Source organism: Amblyraja radiata, chromosome 5, assembly GCF_010909765.2.
Source record: "Amblyraja radiata isolate CabotCenter1 chromosome 5, sAmbRad1.1.pri, whole genome shotgun sequence".
Classification (NCBI taxonomy): Eukaryota; Metazoa; Chordata; class Chondrichthyes; order Rajiformes; family Rajidae; genus Amblyraja; species Amblyraja radiata.
In genome coordinates this window covers 16,279,725-16,300,919 of record NC_045960.1, presented here as the reverse complement: position 1 = coordinate 16,300,919, position 21,195 = coordinate 16,279,725, and the positions used below count along the sequence as shown (strand labels likewise).

At 46.9% G+C, this 21,195-nt stretch overlaps 1 protein-coding gene across 1 annotated transcript; it reads right to left on the bottom strand.

The window, feature by feature from the left end:
- Window positions 1–7,279: 7,279 nt before the first annotated feature.
- LOC116973028 (coiled-coil domain-containing protein 177-like) lies at window positions 7,280–20,322 on the bottom strand. The gene is made up of 3 exons (XM_033020668.1): window positions 19,846–20,322; window positions 16,296–16,863; window positions 7,280–8,995 (listed from the first exon to the last, which is right to left on the bottom strand). The coding sequence occupies exons 1-3, from the start codon at window positions 20,126–20,128 to the stop codon at window positions 8,044–8,046; spliced, it is 1,803 nt and encodes a 600-aa protein (XP_032876559.1). The 5' UTR covers window positions 20,129–20,322; the 3' UTR covers window positions 7,280–8,043.
- Window positions 20,323–21,195: the final 873 nt, after the last annotated feature.

The following is a 21,195-nucleotide window of genomic DNA, read 5'->3' as shown; positions in this document are numbered from 1 at the left end:
CAGAGGCCGAGACAACACTTCTCTTTGGAACAGGTGCAAAAGCAGCAAATATTGATCAGTTCCACCACACCAAAACCCTGGTTGATCAAAAATATGCCACTTACAGGAAATTAATATGAAGCAAAAACAGTAATATCCCACGTTTTTCAAAAAAACGTCAAGAACATCATCTGGGAGGGGTAAGGAGAGCAATGCATCTCAAAACATGAAGGAAACTAGCATTATTTCAAGAGAGCATGTAAGTGTAGAGGCTGATATCTGGAGCAAAACACAAAGTGCTGGAGGCACTCTGAGCATCAGGCTTTATTTGTGGAGTGAATGGACAGGTGACGTTTTGGGTCGGGACCCTTCTTCAGACTGATGGAGTAGTTAAGAGAATGCTGGAAAGGAGAGGGCTTGGACAAAGACTGGCAAGTGATAAGTGGATGCAGGTGAGGAAGGGGGTGATTGGCAAATGGGTGGTAAGTGACAATGGCTAGAGGTGAAATAGAGACTAAAAGATGTCAAGGAGAGAAGGATCCGCATGGCAGGCTGATCTGGGAGGTTAGAGCGCATGGGATCTAAGGAGGCCGGTACTAACAGTTCATGTCATTAGTTGAGGCCGGTATTAACAGTTCATAAGTCATAGGAGCATAAGTTGGCCATTCAGCCTATCGTGTTAACTCCACAATTCAATTATGGCTGATCTATCTTTCCCTCTCAAACCCTTTCTCCTGCCTTCTCCCTATAATCTTTGACTCCCTTACTAATCACGAATCTGCCAATCTCCACTTTAAAAATACCCAATGACTTGGCTTCCACCGCCGTCTGGCAATAGATTCCCGACCCTCTGATTAAATAAATTTCTCCTCATCGCCCTTCTAATGGTATGGCCTTTTATTCTGAGACTGTGCCCTCTGGTTTTAGATTCTCCCACTAGTGGAAACATTGGTAACAGCATTCAAAAGATATCTGGACAGGTAGATGGATAGGAAAGGTTTAGCATTAATATGCACTAAATGCAGGCAAATGGGACTAGCTTAGAAGGGGCATCTTGGTTGGCATGGACGAGATGGGCTGAAGGGCCAGTCTCCGTTCCATGTGCCTCCATGTTTGCCCGAATGGCAAGAAAACTGACAGCACTGAACTCTCTCAGGCCAACATGCCCAAAGCACATACATTAATCACAGAAATCACGAGATGAGCAAGCAGACAAAGGAAGGTCCATGGATGTGCTCAAAGCCTCCTTGTAGAAAAGCAGCACTTCCTACAAAGGGTAGTGGGTGTATGGAGTCACCAAAGGAGGTAGTTGAGGTAGTTACTATAACCATCTGGTGGAACTGTAGGAAGGAACTGCAGATGCTGGTTTACACGGAAGACGGACACAAAATGCTGGAGTAGCTCACCGGGTCAGGCAGCATCTTTGGAGAGAAGGAATGGGTGACGATTTGGGTCGAGATCCTTCTTCAGACAGTGAAGAGGGGAATGAGAGGAGAGGGAAACAAGATATGGAAAGGGACAAGGAAAATGTAAGGTGTGAAAAGAACAGATCAAAGTAGACGATGATCAAGGAAATTTACAATGGTTCATTGTTGGATGAGGGGAAGCTGACAACGAGGCAAACAGTTAAATTAGTCCAGAGTACAGTGAAACCAGTAGGAGAACTAGAGTGGGGGAGGGATGGAGAGGGCTGGTGGCACCAGTATAGATGGGGTATATTGGTCGGAATGGGCAGGACTGGAAACCTCCGAAGCACAACTGCTTCAAGTAGAGCTGTGTTTGGGATGGTGTTGAGAACGGGTGAGTGTGTGCAGGAGGCCTGTGTTAACATCGGAAGGAGTCCAGCGCATCACAATCTACTCCTCCAGTCAGCCCTCTGAGCTCCCTGTGGAAGGGGTCTGTGTTTTGCTCATCAATCAACTGACACAAAGTCAAAGTGGAAGCAAGTCACTCTCGAACACACCGAACTGTCCCAGCAGCACATCAAAGGACCACATCCCATCCTGTGTCACAAAGACACTGAGAACTTCTGTAATAGTTCATAGGTTCTTGGAGCAGAATAAAGCCATTCGGCCCATCAAGTCTACTCCGTCGTTCAATCATGGCTGATCTATCTCTCCCTCGCAACTCCATTCTCCTGCCTTTTCCACTGACACCCTCACTAATCAAGAATCTGAGCTAGTTTGAGTGATCGAATAACTCAGATAGGACCATCGAGCAAACACAAGTCTATAAACAAGAAGATTTTGTTCAAGAATATTTTATTAAAATGATTTATTCAAACAATAATTCATGGCAAACAAAATGACAAACAATATTATAAGATATACAGAGGCACCCGTCCTTGATAAAAATAAAATTGCTTTCAGGGAAGCCTCACTATATAAAAATACTACATGACTTATTTAAATATGTCTATTTACATTGACATGGAAATAAAGAGCCAGTGTTAAGAATGGAGGGCTACATTACCAAGGATGGAAGAGGTCAAACACTTGCACAGTTTTATGGATCTGACAACTGACAAAAAAAGGCCACCAGTTTGGTCTAGATGGGATTCCAGTTAGCGATCTACTAGACACCAGTAATAGAACGAACATGATTTATTGTCACCATAAACCAACAGCTCCAAGTGTAAAATCTGAACCCAATTCTACAACATAACATGAAGAAAACGTGACTGAAGTCCCCGTGGTCTGCAAGTGGCAAGTCAGGTCTACAAGTTCTCTGTAGCATACCGTATATAAAACATGATCTTACATTCAGAACACGATTAGGTTCAAATTCTAATCTGTTTTAGTAAACTACATCTGACTTAGCGTGACAAAGCGCCACCTTGAAAAAACTAAAAAAAGATTGTTAAATTAGCCATCCCACATGACTAAGTATTCCAATATTGCCACTTGTCACAAAAGCACCGACACCTTTGAAAGTGTTTGACTGAAATTCTTAAAACTGAAGTGCAATATCATCGAGGCAAATGCAGCAGCTATTGGCATGCTACAAGGACTCACAAATATGTCGCAAGTAACAGTTCACAAGGAGACACTGGGGAGTAGAGATGCAGGGATCTGAAGCAACAAGCAATGTATTGGAGGACCACAGCTGGTCGAGCAGCATCTCCGGGTGGAAAGGGATGGGTGACGTCTCGGGACCAGTGCAGGGTTTTGAGCCAAAACCGTGACCGTTCTGAAGAAGGGTGTTGACCTGAAACATCGCCTATCAATTCTTCAGAGATGCTGCCTGACCTGCTGAGTTACTCCAGCACTTTGTGGAGTCACATGTGCGTCTGCCTGGGCCAGAGACGCACATGGTGTTGTGAAAACTCTTCACCTGCAAGTCTCAGGAAGTGTGTTGATAAGCAGCAGGAATAGCCGCACACACCAGTAACAGTGCCCACAGTGTCCCCACAAGTGAGGTGCTGTGTCATCCATCGCCAGCAACGAACTGTCAACAGACAAGCTTGCACATGGGAACAGAATTCTTCGCTCCTGTTACCAAGCCACTCAGGTGCTCCATTGCTTCAACTAGTGCCAGGGGAACACATACTTGGCTGTGGATTTTCCTACAAACGACATGCTAGATCACAGCTCCAGTAAGTCATGGTCAGTTGAGCTCAGAGAACAGCAGTGCCACAGAACAGCTATTTGACTATATGCAAAAACTATACACTGATTGATTAATATTCACAAGATTATCAACGTCACACAACACATCCAGCAAAAAAACATGCAACACAGGAAGTCCATACAATCCAACCCTCCACCTAACATCACCGCACACAAAACTACTGTGAGACAAAATAAAAGCTATACAGGTGTGTTTTCAGGTAGTTGGTCACCTTCCAAGCCCTTGGCTGGTGTCACGAAGAGGTAATGGTGAAAGAGAGGAAGTCGATAAAGCAGAGAAGAACCCCAGCTTGGTTTCACTGCCACAGGAATGTGGCTTGTGGCTGCACCATGGATGGTTTTGTGGTCTCACAGCCTGGCAGGTTGGCGATCTGAGCCACGTTAGGACGAGGTACTGAGCTGAAACTAGGTGTGTGCCTACAGGAGGAACGGTGAGGCCATCAGCAACAATTGCCACGGTCACTGTAAAGTTCCCATCAGTAATCCGGAGATCTGTTTGTCAAGGTGATCTGGTTGACCTCTCTGCGTGGTGGTGATACTGTTGGTAATTGATTTATATCATACAGTGGGAGCTCCCATCCTTGACGTGTAGACTTGTCACGAATGCCACAAATACTGGGATAAATACCCTGCCAGGCAAAAACTTGCAGACCCTACAAAATTGCTGAAAAACTAATTCAAATTAAAGCAAAGAATAAAAGAGTGAAGCCAGTTGAAAACTGGTTACATATTCCTGCGAGTATTTGTTTTATCTTAATGGATTTACCTTTGTTCTCAACTTTGGCGCAGCCCATCCACCCATTGTACCGAGTGGGTGCTTTAGTTTCACAGCCATACAAACATGGCCTACATTTAAGAATCTAACAGCATTTTTGTGTGTCAGGCATACCCTCCAGCATCCTTCTTCCACAGTACACAAAGGGACAAATTCTGAAGACGTTACATTGCAAAAGCCAGAGAAACAGGTTTTTTTAAATGCCAGAGACCCAACACTATTTTGTGTCTTACACTAGGTGTATTTTTAAAGGTAGAGGCCAGTAGATCCTTGATCGATGAGGGTGTCAAAGGTTCCAGGGAGAAGGCAGGAGGATTGTGTTGAGAGGGAAACGGCCGAGCGTTCTTGGTGTTTGGTGGGTCATTGGTCCACAGGCGGTCGTGATGATGCTGAACAGTCTGATAATCATGGTGCTGAGCAGCAGGGTGCATCCACTCATGGCTACAGCAGAGGACACTGTGTTTATGCTGGACCTCAGCCTTCTGTCTGTGGAGGCCAAGGCATTGGGTATTTCTCACAGTGTTGTGAGTCTGTGGAATTCTCTGCCTCAGAGGCCGGTTCTCTGGATACTTTCAAGAGAGAGCTAGATAGGGCTCTTAAAGATAGCAGAGTCAGGGGATATGGAGAGAAGTCAGGAACGGGATACTGATTGTGGATGATCAGCCATGATCACATTGAATGGCGGTGCTGGCTCGAAGGGCCGAATGGCTATTGTCTATTGTCTATTGAGATTAACAGGTTCTTGATGAGTAAGGGCATCAAGTAAAAGGGAAGTTGAGAGAATGGGGTTGAGAGGGAAAGATAGATTAGCCATGATTGAATGGCGGAGGAGACAATGGGCTGAATGGCCTAATTCAGCTCCTACAATTTATGAACTTATACAAGTGTGCTGAATCTCTGAAATTCTCTGTCACACGAGGCTGTGGAAGCCAAGTTGCTAAATACGATTCAAAGGGACAGGAGAGATTTCCACACATCAAGTCATTAAAGGATGTGGAGAGATGGCAGGAATATGACCTAGGCCATGATGAGCTGACCGGTGAGGCAGTGGCAGGTGACCAACTCGTGGTCCTGGTTTCCAATGTTTCTAGGAGCCACATCTCAATGAACGCAGGCATCAAGGACGGGCTTCATCACCTTCTGTGTGCCAGCACAGCCATTAGTTGACAGTGCGTTTGATGACCAAGATGTCAAATCCAACAGAGAGCTCATCATCTCCCCGACAGCAGTAATCCCTGCCCTCCTTTGTGCCTGCAACAGGACTATCTGTACAAGTCACTTCATAGCACCAACACCACCTCAGCAAATTCATCCACTTGCCCGATAGGTTAAGCAAATGAATGTCATCCTCCTCCACCAGCCAAACCCCTCCACCGTCGATGTCACAATTATACTCAGTGACTTCTGTTGGGCTCAGTCCACATAACTTGCATGCCTGAAACCAGACCCTCGAAACAGACACTGTAACCCAATCTTCATTGTAGTGTTTAGTTTCGAGCTACAGGGGAGACACAGGCCCTTCGGCCCACCGGGTCCGCACTGACCAGCGATCCTCGCACACTAACACTATCCTACGCACACTAGGGACAATTTACAACTATACCAAGCCAATTAACCTACAAACTTGTATTTTTTTGGAGGGTGGAAGGAAGCCGGTGATCCCAGAGAAAACTCACGCAGGTCACGGGGAGAACGTACAAACTCCGTACAGACAGCACTTGTGGTCAGGATCGAACCCGGGTCTCTGGCGCTGTAAGGCAGCATCTCTACTACTGCGCCACCATGCTGCCACAGTGTGTGTGTTTGTGTGTGTGTGTGTGTGTGTGCGCATGTGTGTGTGCGCATGTATATGTCTAAGTTCGTATATGCACACAAGCTTGTGGGAGAGTGTAGCAGAGAGACAATCAAGAGAGGCAGTGGCGTGTAGATTTTCCAAAGATGTTAATGTCAAAGACTGGAGCTCATTGCTTTAAGGTCGGAGGGGCAAGGTTTAAAGGAGATGTTTGGGCAATGTTTTTTTTACACAGAGAGTGTTGAAGGGCCTGGCACACACTGCCAGGGATGGTGGTGAGGGTGGGGTGGTGGTGTTCAAGAGAAATTTGAGGATATGGATTATATGCAGACAGATATGGGTTGATCTTAGCATCATGTTGAGCACAGACATTGTGGGCGAAAGGGCCTGTTTCTGTGCTGTACTGTTCTATGTTCAGCACAGGTGTGGGGATGGGGACAGGGGAAAACACAAGAATAGAGGAGGGTCTGTGCCAGGATGTACATCAACGTGGAAAAATTCAATTCTTCCACGATCAGACTCAGACGCTTCTTTACAATAGGTGCAGGAGCAGGCAACTCAGCCCTTCGAGCCAGCACCGCCATTCAATGTGATCATGGCTGATCATCCCTAATCAGTACCCCGTTCCTGCCTTCTCCCCATATCCCCTGACTCCGCTATCTTTAAGAGCCCTATCAAGCTCTCTCTTGAAAGCATCCAGAGAACCTGCCTCCACCGCCCTCTGAGGCAAAGAATTCCACAGACTCACAACTCTCTGTGAGAAAAGTGTTTCCTCATCTCCATTCTAAATGCCTTACCCCTTATTCTTAAACTGTGGCCCCTGGTTCTGGACTCCCTCAACACCGAGAACATATTTCCTGCCTCTAGTGTGTCCAAACCCTTAATAATCTTATATGTTTCAATAAGATCTCCTCTCATCCTTCTAAACTCCAGAGTATATAAGCCCAGCCGCTTCATTCTCTCAGCATATGACAGTTCCGCCATCCCGGGAATTAACCTTGTAAGCCTACGCTGCACTCCCTCAATAGCAAGAATGTCCTTCCTAAAATTAGGGGACCAAAACTGCACACAATACTCCAGGTGTGGTCTCACTAGGGCTCTGTACAACTGCACAAGGACCTCTTTGCTCCTATACTCAACTCCTCTTGTTATGAAGGCCAACAGGTCATTTGTTTTCTTCACTGCCTGCTGTACCTGCATGCTTATCTTCCCTGATGCACACACACCACGGCCAGTGACCAACCTTTGCACAAGGGAAGTTCACACAAGCATTGGGTAAGTGGGGCGGTGGCGGGTGGGGGGGTGGGGGGTATGGGGGGATGGGTGTAATGGCAAAATGGAGGTTGCCCAGAGAGAAGAAGATGGCTTTCAGCATTCACTCTGTCCAGAGCACATCCTTTGATAGGAGACTATCTCAGGAGGTCCACCACTACATCAATATGGGTTAAATAATATGATAATGGATAGCTCAAAGCTCACAGCTTTCACATGATCCTACCTGATAAGCACACCGGACTTGTTCTGTGGGCACGGTACCCAATCATTCTCAAGTAAAAAACATTTAACAAGCACATTCCTCAAATGACAAAGGGACCGATGTTCTCGATAGCACCACAACACTCATGTATAAACGTGGTTATGAAAATGCTTCAGGGATTCTTACTTAACTATCATATTGCAACACCCCGGGATTCATGGTACGCATCTTGCAGCGGATCCCCGGGGTATGAGTCATTCGTGAGAAAGTTGCTTACCCCCAAGGACCACCATGAACCAAAGCATGAGTGGGTGGGCTGATGCCTGGTCTAAATGTAAGAAAACTATTCTTCCCAATCCAAGAATCAACGTGAGCCTTTTGTTCCTCAACATTAGTGTGCAATCGTTTTCACCAAGCTCGCCCAGAGCTCAGCTTCCATCGCCATCTGGTCAAAGGAGCGGCTGTTGATGTGTTCCCTCACTCGCTCCCGCATCTGGAAGGCTGCCCTGGCGGCCTGACGGGACTCTTCAATGGTAGTTTCCTTCACCTTCAGAATCTCCTCGCTTCTCCTGTCTTTCCTCTCGATGGTTGCTTTCATCGCCTGCCGGTACTCTTCTTCCTCTTCCTCCACTTTCTTTTTGATCAGCTGGTGGATTCTCTCCTTTTCTGATCTGCTCCGCTGTTTCTGCAGGACTTTGCTCTGCACCCGCTTCAGCAGAGTCTTCTGGGCCTGCTCAATCTTCAGGTCGGAGATTTCGGCCAACGCTTCCTTGCGCTCTTTCTGCTCCTGCTCCAGTTTATCGGCCTTTACTTTGGCTTGGAGGATCTGGTTCTCTTCCCGAATGACCTTTTCCTTCAGTGATCTCTTCCTTTCTTCCACCAGCTGCCTGTGGTTTTCCTTGAACGTTAGAAGCTTCCTCTCCAGTGACATCCTGACCATGAGCTCCTCAGTTTTGGTCAGGGTGTCGATCTCGTTCTTCAGGATGGTGTGTCTCAGCTTCTCGTGCTCATTCTCCATCTTGATCCTGTTCTGGTTGCTCATTTCTTTCAGCAGCCGTTTCTGGGCAGCATTTGACAGCTTAGCCTGCGACACCTGTACTTCTTGCTCCTTGGTGTCCTGCTTGACAGCTTCGCTTTGTTTCTGCAATTGCTTCTGCTGAGATTTACGGATCTCCGCTTCACATTTGGCCTGATCTAGTTTTTCCTTCTTCTTCAATTTCTGATTCTCAGCTAACATTCTCCACTTCTTCTCTTTCCAAATCACATCCTGTTCCCGTAGTTCAGCCATCTGCTTTACGTCCTGCTGTATCTTGGAATGTCGAATTTCCTGCTCTTTTTTCCACCTGTGAATACATGGGAACCATTTTACTAAAAGACTCTTTCTGCACTCATTTTAGTTTAGTTTAGAGATATAGCATGGACACAATCAGAGGGATCTAGGAGTACAGGTGCATGGTTCCTAGAAGGTCGAGTCGCAGGTAGATAAGGTGGTCAAAAAGGCTCTGAACTTTGGCCTTCATCAGTCAGAGTATTGAGTAGACGTTGGGAGGTCATGTTGCAGTTGTATAAGACGTTGGTGAACCCGCATTTAGAATATTGTGTTCAGTTCTGAGCACCGTGTTCTAGGAAAGATATTGTCAAGCTTAGGGTTCAGAAAAGATTTACAAGGATGTTGCCAGGACTAGAGGGTGTGAGCTATAGGGAGAGGTTGAGTGGACTGGGTCTCTTTTCCATGGAGCGCAGGAGGATGAGGGGAGATCTTATAGAGGTGTACAAAATCATGAGAGGAATAGTTTGGGTAGATGCACAGAGTCTTTTGCCCAGAGTAGGGGAATCGACCAGAGGACATAGGTTCAAGGTGAAGGGGAAAAGATTGAATAGGAATCCGAGGGATAACTTTTTCACACAATTTGTGGTGAGTGTATGGAACAAGCTGCCAGAGGAGGCAATTGCGGCTGGGACTATCCCATCGTTTAAGAAGCAGTTAGACAGGTACATGGGTAGGTCAGGTTTGGAGGGATATGGACCAAGCGCAGGCAAGTTGGACTAGTGCAGCTGGGACATTGTTGGTGGTGTGGGCGAGTTGGGCTGAAGGGCCTGTTTCCACACTGTATCATTCTATGACTCTATGATCACTAAGGGCAATTTACAGAAACCAATTAATCTGCAAACCTTTGGACAGAGGACATAGATTTAAGGTGTGGATGGGGTGCGGGCGAGATTTAACAGGAATCTAAGAGGTAACTTTGTTTACAAAAAGGGTAGTGAATATGTGGAATGTGCTGCCGGTGGAGGTAATTGAGGCAGGTATAGTACAATCGCAATGTTTAAGAAGCATTTACACAGGTACATGTATAGAACAGGTTTAGAGGCATAAGGGCCAAATGCAGGCAGGTGGGACTAGTGTAGATGTTGGTCGGCGTGGGCATGTTTGCCCGAAGGGCCTGTTTCTATTACTCTATAATGTAGCCCATCTACAGTGTAGCACTGAAAAGTAATCTTTTATTCTACATTCACCTCTCTGGAACGATGAAACTGCTGGGCTTTCATAGCTTCTTCTAGCTTGTGCCGCTAACTTAAATATCAGATTAAAATATAGTCATTTAGACAAAATAGTTGACAGGATATTATACTCATAATCCGTGTACTAATGCCTGGAAAATGTGCATTTTCTCATGTTTCTCGACAACAAAATACATGTAGTCTCTGTTGCAAAGTAGGAATGGAAGTGGCCAATTGATAGGCAGCAACAGTAAAACAATGAATAGATAACATGTAGGAAGGAACTGCAGATGCTGGTTTACACTGCAGATAGACACAAAAAGCTGGTAACTCATGCGGGACAGGCAGTATCTCTGGAGAGAAGGAATGGGTGAAGAAGGGTCTCGACCCGCAACATCACCCATTCCTTCTCTCCAGAGATGCTTACTCCAGCTTTTTATGTCTATCTTTTGCTTTAAACTAAACAAAGACTGGCTGTTTCATGTGGTCTTTCTGTGTGATTGTGACTATTTAAAACAATGAAAAGTCTTGGCTTAATGCTTCATGAGGAAGAAGTATTTTATTGACTTACAACACTCCCTCTGTACAATACAAGTTTCACCTTACAACATGAGGCTCACTCTCAAGCACCATTTTACCCTTTCAATCACTAAATTCCAATCACACCATCAGCAAACTATGAATGCATTGATTGTTTGATTACTGCATTCGAAGCACAAAAAAGTGACATATTTACCAACCTCGAGTAAGCAACATAGATCCTGAGTTACATTTTAACTATCATCCCCTTTCAACTACTTGCTTCAGGCAGTCAACTGTATCTACAAACAAGGAACTGGAGAAAAAAACACGGTGTTGAATAACTCAGTGGGTGTTTAGATTTTAGACTTTAGAGATTCAGCGTGGAAACAGGCTCTTCGGCCCACTGAGTCAGTGCTGACCAGCGAGCCCCGTACACTAGCACTATCCTACACACTAGGGACAATTTATAATTTTTCCCGAAGCCATTAACCTACACACTTGCACGTCTTTGGTGCGTGGGACGAAACGGGAGCACCCGGAGAAAGCCCACACGGTCACAGGGCGAACGTACAAACTCCATACAGGCAGCAACCGTGGTCAGGATCGAACCCATGTCTCTGGCGCTGTAAGGCAGCAACTCTAGCGCTGTGCCGCCCTCTGCCCTTCTCTGGAGAATATGGACAGGTGATGTTTTGGGTTGCGACCCTACTTCAGGCTCTAGACCCCTCAACATAGGAGTAATATTTCTTAAAATTGTAGTATGCGGCCCTTCGGTCCATCAAATCTGTGCTGGTACACAGAGCGATCCAACCCCCACTGATTTCTCCTGGAACAAATTATCTCTGTATTCCCAGGAATTCTCTCCAGATTTTCCCACTCAATACACTCCAGGGCATTTCACGCCACCACCTTGAAATACTTTGCGATGTGGGAGGAAACTGGAGTATCTGGGGGAAGCCCAGGTAGCCACGAGGGAAGGAGCAAACTCCACATGGAGATCATCCAGCCTGCTTGAGAGATAGCTTTTAAATGGGCACTGTAACCTAACCTATTTTAACTCATCAATACTGATTGGCAAGCTGTAAGAGTCATAGTATGGATCTGAAGAAGGGTCTCGGCCCGAAAAGTCATCTATACTTTTTCTCCAGAGATGCTGTCTGACTCGCTGAGTTACACCAGCTTTTTGTGTCTATCTTCTGTTTAAACCAGCATCTGCAGTTCCTTCCAGTGCATGTTTTCTGTGGTGAGTTAATTGTAGTTGAGTAAAGTTTTATGGATATTGGTGTTTCTTTCCTTATTCAGCCTCTACTGAATATACAATACGATAGAACCTATTGTGCAGAGAGAGAGAGATAGAGGGTGGTGAAGAAGAGGGAAAGGAAGAGGTGAGGGGAAATTGTGGGGAGGAGGAAGGAAAGAGGGAGGAGGAAGGAGAGAGCGAGAGGGAGGGAGAGAGGGAGGGTAGACCACATAACCCACTGAGTCCCGGCTGCCTTTTTGTAAAGAAATCCCAGCGCATTCCTCTGGAGTTCTGTAAATAATTTGACTTCAAATGTTTATCCATCTCACTTTAAACACTCTCTTTAACCTTCTTCATGCCAGCACTTTCCAGGTCATGAATACCCAGCACCCTAAAAAAAGGCCTTCAATTTTCTCCCCACATCTTGCCTGCCAGCACCTGCCCATTATTTAGAATCTGTTAACAAAGTAAAGCCAGCCTTTTTAGTCATCAAAAAGGAGCAGCTGGTAGAAATCTGAAATACAGTCAAAACATGCAGTACTCAGCGGGTCAGGCTGCATCTATGAAGAGTTAAAATAGAGTTAATGTTCCAGCCTAATAATCTTACATTAGAACTTGGAAAAGTTTTAAAACAAGCACATTTTAAGCGTTGGACGGCATTGGGCCTGTACTAGCTGGAGCTTAGAAGAATGAGGGGGGGAACCTCATTGAAATGTACCGAATAGTGAAAGGCTTGGATAGAGTGGATGTAGCGAGGATGTCTCCACCGGTGGAATTGCCATAGCCTCAGAATTAAAGGATGTTCCTTTAGGAAGGAGAGGAGGAGGAATTTCTTTAGTCAGAGGGTGATGAATCTGTGGATTTCTTTGCCACAGAAGGCTGTGGAGACCGTCAATTGGATGTTTTTAAGACAGAGATATATAGATTCTTGATTAGTGTGGGTGTCAGGGGTTATGGGGAGAAGGCAGGAGAATGGGGTTTGGAGGGAGAGATAGAGCAGCCATGATTGAATTGCGGAGTAACTTAATGGGCCGGATTCTGCTCCTATCACTTATGACTTGGGACAAGTTGTGGAGAGGTGGTAGGGACTCTGGAAAGCTACCAAATGAAAACTGTGGTACCTTCATTGAAATTGGATGGAAATACAGAAGGGATCTCCCGTGATCCTGATGTCCACTCGCTGGAAACATGTTAGAATTGATTACTGAGATAATAGGGGAACATTTGGAAAGACATAATTTGATTAAGCAGTCAGTATGGTATCAGGAAAGGCTATGTATCAGCTTATTTATCAGTTTATGATTGAAGACGTTAGAATTTCCAGTAGCCGCAGAGAAATCTGTACAGATTCAATCTCCTGCCCGGACATCAAATTTTCTAAATCTTCACATCAAAACATTAAAGTTATGAATAAAATGTATTCTGTCAAAATATCAGATCCTTTTCATTTAAGTCGTTAAAATATTAATTATATTATTGTGTCAATTAATCAATTGAATTACCATGATCTAATGTTCGTTCCTTCACAAGACTATAATTCTTTAAAGGTTTTCTGCACGTGTGGAAAGATCTTAATTCTAGTTTTAAATATTTTCCCCATAATTCAGTCCAGCTGGACAAAAAATGTAAGATTTGTATACACTGCATACTGCATCTGTTTGTGTTGTTGTTTTCAGATTTTCATAAAATGAAGAACCTAGAACAATACAGCACAGGTGCAAGGTGAAACTAATCTCCTCTGCCTGCACCTTATCCATATCCCTCTATTCCCCGCATATCCATATGAATATCTAAAATCTCTCAAATGTCGCTATTGTATCTGCCTCTACCACCACCCCTGGCAGCATGTATCAGGCACTCACCACCCTCTGTGTAAAAAACCTTGCCTCACACATCTCCTTTAAACTTTGCCCTTCTCACTATAAAGCTGTGCCCCCTAGTCTTTGACATTCCCACTCTGGAGAAAAGGATTCTAACTGTCTACCCAATCTATGCCTCTCACAGTTATATACTTCTATCAGAAAGAACATAATCTTCGCGAAACATCTCCTCCCTAGAACTAACTTTAACTGATCTCACACCAATATGAAGACAACATGTTTTTCAGGACTGTTTGATTCTATTTTGATTCTAACTACGGCCAGTCTATGTGGTTCTGATGCAGTGATGTGGTTGAGGCTCACCAAAGCCGACCCAGTAAGAGTTGCGAGGTTAAAATGCACTAATTGCAGCTCTGTGGCTCCATTAGATACTCTGCTGGATCACTAATGATGATTCTAGTTCAGATTCCTCTTTTAATCGGATTATGCACCTTGGTGTACGTGCAAGGCAGTGTTTACATGTGCCAGACGCCACAATGGACAAAGAGAGGGAGAAAGAATATATCTTGTTTCAGTTACAGAGTCAGTCAGCAGCACCTGTGCACCTCAAATACACAAAGCAGTCATTAGTCAGTGCCAGGGCTCCTATTGGAGAGGAGAAGGCATTCAATCCATCTGGCCCACACACCCCAATCCTCCTCACAATAACTTCATCTCAATGGCTTTTGAATAATGCCAGACTCTCTTGCTTTTGCCATCTTACCCAAAACATGTTTAAAAGGAGTCATTGTTCAAACTGGTTGCCAGCATTGGCCTTTGCCCAAGTTATTAGGGCCTAGCCCCCTTAGTTCCAGTCACACCTTCATTGATTCTTTTAAATGCAGTCATTCGGTGTGTACGTGTTTGAACTGAAAACAAAATGCCGAAACACAAACCAGGCAGCATTTGTGCAGAGGGGAAAATAGTTTTATCATTAGCACTCTGAAATGAAAATGGTCCTGACATGCCTGCTGCTTTTAAGGTGACGGGGGGAAGGATTTAAATACGAACCTGAGGGGAAACTTTTTCACACAGAGAGTGGTGGGTATGTGGAATGAGTTGCCAAAGGAGATAGTTGAGGCAGGTACTATAACAACATTTAAAAGACATTTGGACAGGTACATGGATAGTATTAGTTTCGAGGTATATGGGCCAAATGCAGGCAGGTGGGATTAGTGCAGATGGGCATGTTGGTTGGCATGGGCAAGTTGAGCCGACGGACCTGTTTTCCGCACTGTATGACTGTAAATTTCCAAGAGTTCAGCAAAATATGTTTGTGAAATCTTCAGGCGTGAAACGCTGGAAATTTTGCAATTCTTTGGGCAGGCAAGGGACGGTCTGAAAACTTGCCTTCACAAACTAATTGTAGGGCGGCGCAGTGGCACAGCGGGAAAGTTGCTGCCTTACAGCACCAGAGACCCGGGTTCAATCCTGACTACAGGTTCCGTCCGTACAGAGTTTGTACGTTCGCCCTGTGACCGCGTGGGTTTTCTCCGAGAACTTCGGTTTCCTTCCACACTCTAAAGGCATACAAGTTTATAGGTTGATTGGCTTGGTATAAATGTAAAATTATCCCAAGTGTTGGTAGGAGAGTGTTAAGGATCGCTGGTCGGTGCAGACTCTGTGGGCCAAAGGGTCTGTTTCCCCGCTGTATCTCTGAACTAAACATGATGGGGCAGAGCTTACCTTTCCCTCCCCCACTAACACTGCCCGGGCAGAGTATTCCCAGTACGTTGTCTTTATTGTGAAACTTGTGACGTGGCAGGACTAATGAGACAACATTAGAATCAAGTATTATTTACAGTGAGAACAGGAAATGGGAAAAGGATTAATGTGTGCGGAATTAAAAGATCTGATATAATACCCCTCATATTTTTGACCATCCTTTGTGTGGAACGATTTGTGGCCCAGGAACTGGAATGTTGGCTGAGAAATTCGAGTTTTGTTAGATTTATTTTTAGATTTCGACATACAGTGTGGAAGCAGACTCTTCGGCTGCCTAAGTCCGCCCTGACCAGTGATCCCCGTACACTAGCATTGTCCTACACATCGGGGACAATTTACAATTTTTACCGTCGACAATTAACCTACAATCTTGTACGTCTTTGGAGTGTGGGAGGAATCTGGAGCACTTGGAGAAAACCCACGCGGTCACGGGGAGAACGTACAAACTCCGTACAGACAGCATCCATAGCCAGGATCAAACCTGGGTCTCTGGTGCTGTGAGGCAGCAACTCCACCGTTGCGCCACTGTGCCATTGTTTGTGAAAAACAAGCCTGAAGATTTATGCCATGTACTAATTAGCAACATGGAGAGGGATCCACTGGTATACACGAGAGCAGGCACAGAAACAGGCCCTTCCACCCAAGCCGTTCACCAAGAACCAGTCTGCACCAACCCCATTTATCAGCACTTGATGCCACCTGTATTTTCCCTAGACTAACAGACCTCGTGACAAATAGAGAATCCTTTCTAACTCCTAACACCACACACTAATAGGAATTATTTGATGTGGTCACCTGCCGATACTGTTGATTAAGCCTTTCTGCCTTTCAGTCTCCTTCTTCATTTCTGCTAGTCTTTCTGCTCGCTTCAGCTTGTCCCAGAACTGCTGGGCCTTGAGGCGTAGCTCCAACCTGTCCTGCTCTTCCTGATGTTTCACCAGCATTAACGCGGCAATCTTGCGATCACGTTCAGGGATGATCACGTTGGATTCTCTCCGGATCTCACTGACCAGCTTGTCCAGTTTCCTTGCTGTGGCAGGTGACTGCCGTAAATCACCGAGATTAGTGTCCTTCCGAAAATGCCCAACCACAAAGTCCTTCGAAACTCTCCTCCTCAGGTGGGCAGATACTTTCCTGTCCTCCGGCTCCTTATTCCCTTGTCTTGATGCAGACCAGCCAGATGATGTGCTCTTATCATCTGCCAGAGGACCTCTTGAAGATCTTTGTCCTTCATGAAGAGCGTGGCTGTTAGGGAAACCAGATTCACTTGTCAATTTCTGAGCATCAAATTTTACAAACGTTGGCATGGGTGTTCTTCTCGTTTTTTCTTCCTCAATGATGCGCTCTCTCTCTTCTCTGCACTCTGTAAATTTGAAAGGTAAATCACATTAGCGTCAATCTGGAGATAAGCTGGCCAGTTTTGTGCAGACTTAAAGCACATTTCATGAGCGAAACAATTCTCACCCCGTCGCTGGAGAAAAACAAATCTCCTCAGGACGATGTGAAAAAACGTTTCTTGTTTACATGGCATGCTGCACTAGTTTTCTTAGTTGCTTCGCAATACGTGCAACGTTGACTCACTATTGTAAACGCAACTGTCCAGTATGCCTCTTACACACACAGTGAAATTCTTTTGGCATATTTACACAACCATTGTTGGCGCCATTATTCAATATGTAGATGATTTGTTTTATAGAGTATAGGAACGGGCCTTTCAGCCCACAATGTCTGTGCTGAACATGATGCCAAGTCCTACCTGCCTGTAAGTGATCCTTATCCCTTCATTCCCTGCGAATCTATGTGCTTATCTAAAAGTCTTTTAAATGCCACTATTGTATCTGCTCCACCACCAGCCCAGAAATTGAAGGTATTTGTTGAGAACATAAATTTGTCAAATGCCAGGAATAACTATACATATTTTAAGAAAAAAAAAGCTTTTCACTGTATCTATAATAAACTGACAATAATTCACGCGACAATATTAAACTAATCCATAGTCAGGTTGGAACCGAGTCTCCGGCACTTTAAGGCAGCAACTATACCACTATACTGGAAGTTGGACAATTTTATACTGAACAATTTTTACATTTATCAAGCCAATTAACCTACAAACCTGTACGTCTTTGGAATGTGGGAGGAAACCGAAGATCTCGGAGAAAACCCACGCAGGTCACGGGGAGAACGTACAAACTCCGTACAGACAGCGCCAGTGGTCAGGATGGAACCCAGGTCTCCGGCGCTGCATTTTGCTGTAAGGCAGCAACTCTACCGCTGCGCCACCGTGCTGCCCTGTTAACATGTCGGTGCTGACTTTCTCCAGACTGAGAAGTTTCGCCACAATCTCTGCTATCAGGGTGAGGGCGGCCTGCACACGTGAACAAGAGCGTTTCCGAGTCCCCTTCAAGTCATGCATCATTTTAATTTAGAAATAAACTGCAATTATTTTTCATCCCTGGGTCAATATTCTAATCAACAGCACTGTTGGAGAACTTGTACCACACAGCCTGCAATGTTTAAAACTGCCAGCTCCCCACCACCTCCCACAACCATCCTCGCAGGGTCAGCAATAAAGGCTCCCCTTGATGAGGGACATCCTCATCCTGCCCCAACAATAAACCTACATCAGCACTCATATGGGGGAGAAAGTCTGGATCACAACTCACAGCACAAAAATATTGCCTCATATTACTTTTGATTCTTTTGCAAATCACCTGAAACATATGTTCTCTGTTTCACATACTGCTCGCTATTGGAGAAACATGGAACTGCAACAAGATGTGGGTGAATGCACAAAGGGACACAATGTGCTGGAGTAACTCAGCAGGTCAGGCAGCATCTCTGGAGAACATGGATAGGTGACATTTTGGGTGGGAACCCTTCTTCAATCTCATTAGTTTAGTTTAGTATAGAGATAAAGAGTGGTAACAGGCCCATCGGCCCACCACGCCGACTAATAATCACATGTACACTAGTTCTATCCCACACTATAGGGTCAACTTACAAAAAAGTCTCAACACAAAACATCACAAATCCATGTTCTCCAGAGTGTTGCCTGACCCACTGAGTTACTCCAGCACTTTGTGTCCTTTTGCTTGCTGTTGGAACCAGATTTCGCTTTGCTCAATCCACAGTTCTTCAGGATCTTGAACACTTTATATTTAAATATAACACTTGAATATTTTCCTTTAAACTTCTCTGCTCCACGGACAACAAGCTTTGTACCTCCCACCTGTTCAAACACCCAAAGCACCTCAAGCTTGATCATCGACATGACAGAACTGTCATCTCACTGAAGAGCTTACACAAAGCCACAAGAGCAAAGCCCACTCACTTTCTAAACCACAAAACAAGATTATAGTGACAACTCGAGCAGCAACGGCTGGAAATGCCAGTTACTCGGTTCCTAAAAACAGCGACTATTGTACAAAGCAGACAGACCCCTCTCTCCTTCAAATATGAACTGAAACATTTGACAAATTCTCTTTGGTCATAAGTGATAGGAGCAGAATTCAGCCATTCGGTCCATCAAGTCTACTGCGCCATTCAATCATGGCTGATCTATCGTTCCCTCTCAACCCCATTCTCCTGTCTTCTCGCCATAACCTCTGACACACGTACTAATCAAGAATCTATCTATCTCTGCCATGAAACTATCAATTGACCTGGCCTCCACAGCCGGCTGTGGCAAATAATTCCACAGATTCACCACCTTCTGACTAAAGAAATTCCTCCTCATGTCCTTCCGAAAAGAACATCCTTTAATTCAGAGGCTGTGACCCGTGGGTCCTAGACTCTCCCACTCGTGGAAACATCCTCTCCACATCCACTCTATCCACAGGCCTTTCACTATTCTGTACATTTCAATGAGGTACCCCCTCATCCTTCTAAACTCCAGTCACACCTCGTGCCACGAGCCCCGCCCCAGATATTACTCTGCCCCTTCCCTCCCACAACATTGCCCCAACCCTTCACCAGACCCCCCTCACTGGCCCCGCCCCTCACTGCCCCCGCCCATATACCCCGCCCACCGTTGAGCCCGCCCCCTCACTGACCACGCCCCTCAAGCCACTCACTAGCCCCGCCCCCGTCATTAACCCTCTCACACTGGTCCCGCCCATCGTTGACCACACCCCTCATTGACCACACCCCCTCATTGGTCCCGCCCCTCACAAACCCCGCCCATCACTGGTCCCGCCCCTCATTGGTCACGCCCCTCACTAGCCCCGCCCCCGTCATTAACCCCGCCTCTCACTGTCATCACTGACCCCACGCACCATACCTCCCACCATTAGCCCCGCCCCTCCCTTCACTAGCCCCGCCCCCTCACAAGCCCCCCCCCCCTCACCTCTCAGCCACCTGCGGCGCTCGCGCTCGTGCTGACGGCAGCGTCGCTGGAGGCTGCGCGGCGGCTCGCGCGGGAATTCCCGCGCCCAGTCGGCGGGCGCGCGCGGCAGCAGTTGGATGGGGCGGCGGCCGCGGCGCGCGCACGCTCGCAGTGAGCGCGGGCTCGTCAGCACGTAGCGGCCGCGCGCCGCCCGCGGGCTCTCCAGGTTGCCGAGGTGGACGATCTGCGGCAACGGCGGCGGCAACGGCGGCCCCCGTGGATCCGCCCCGGCCTCGGCCTGCATCGCCCCAGCGGACCCCGCTCCGGTAAGGACAGCTGGCCAAAGGGAAGGGGAAGGTGGCGGATTATGTGGGTAACTTGCCGCTGCTCTCCCGGCCGCCCGGACGCCGGCGGCGGCGGCGACGCTCTTCGGTGACCATGGGCGACGGGCAGCTGTTAGACAACGAGCCACCGAGCGGGGCCAAGGGCGGCGGCAGTCCCGACCCGTCCGCGGACTCCCACTGCAGCGCCACCGAGCGGCCCGGAGCACTCCCCCGGCAGCGCCACCTAGCGGCCCGGAGACCTCCCCTCCCTGCAACACCATCTAGCGGCCAGGAGAACTCCCTCGGCAGCGCCACCTAGCGACCCAGAGCACTCGCTCCCTGCAGCGCCACCTAGCGACCCAGAGCACTCGCTCCCTGCAGCGCCACCTAGCGACCCAGAGCACTCGCTCCCTGCAGCGCCACCAAGCGACCGGGAGCATTCGCTCCCTGCAACACCATCTAGCGGCCAGGAGCACTCCCTCGGCAGCGCCACCTAGCGACCCGGAGCACTCGCTCCCTGCAGCGCCACCTAGCGACCCAGAGCACTCGCTCCCTGCAGCGCCACCAAGCGACCGGGAGCATTCGCTCCCTGCAACACCATCTAGCGGCCAGGAGAACCCGCTCGGCAGCGCCACCTAGCGACCCAGAGCACTCGCTCCCTGCAGCGCCACCTAGTGGCCCAGAGCACTCGCTCCCTGCAGCGCCACCAAGCGACCCGGACATCCCCCCCCCCCCCCCCCCCCCCCCCCCCGGTCTTCAAGAGGATCTGCTGCCATCCATTGGTTCAATTGTGTTTTATTTGTCACATATGCTACAGCACAGTGACATTCTTTTTGCATACATGAGTACATCAGGTAGTGCAAGATGTAAAGTAGACAAAGAGAATAGAATATAATACAACAGCTACAGAGGAAGTGCAGATTAAAAACAAATCGAGGGCCATGATGAGGCATGCGCCACCAATTACAACTTGCACTAAATGTTGATCCCTCGATCTGTGTGGGTGGCTTGATTATGTGAATAAACATCTCAACATCAATCCATGCTC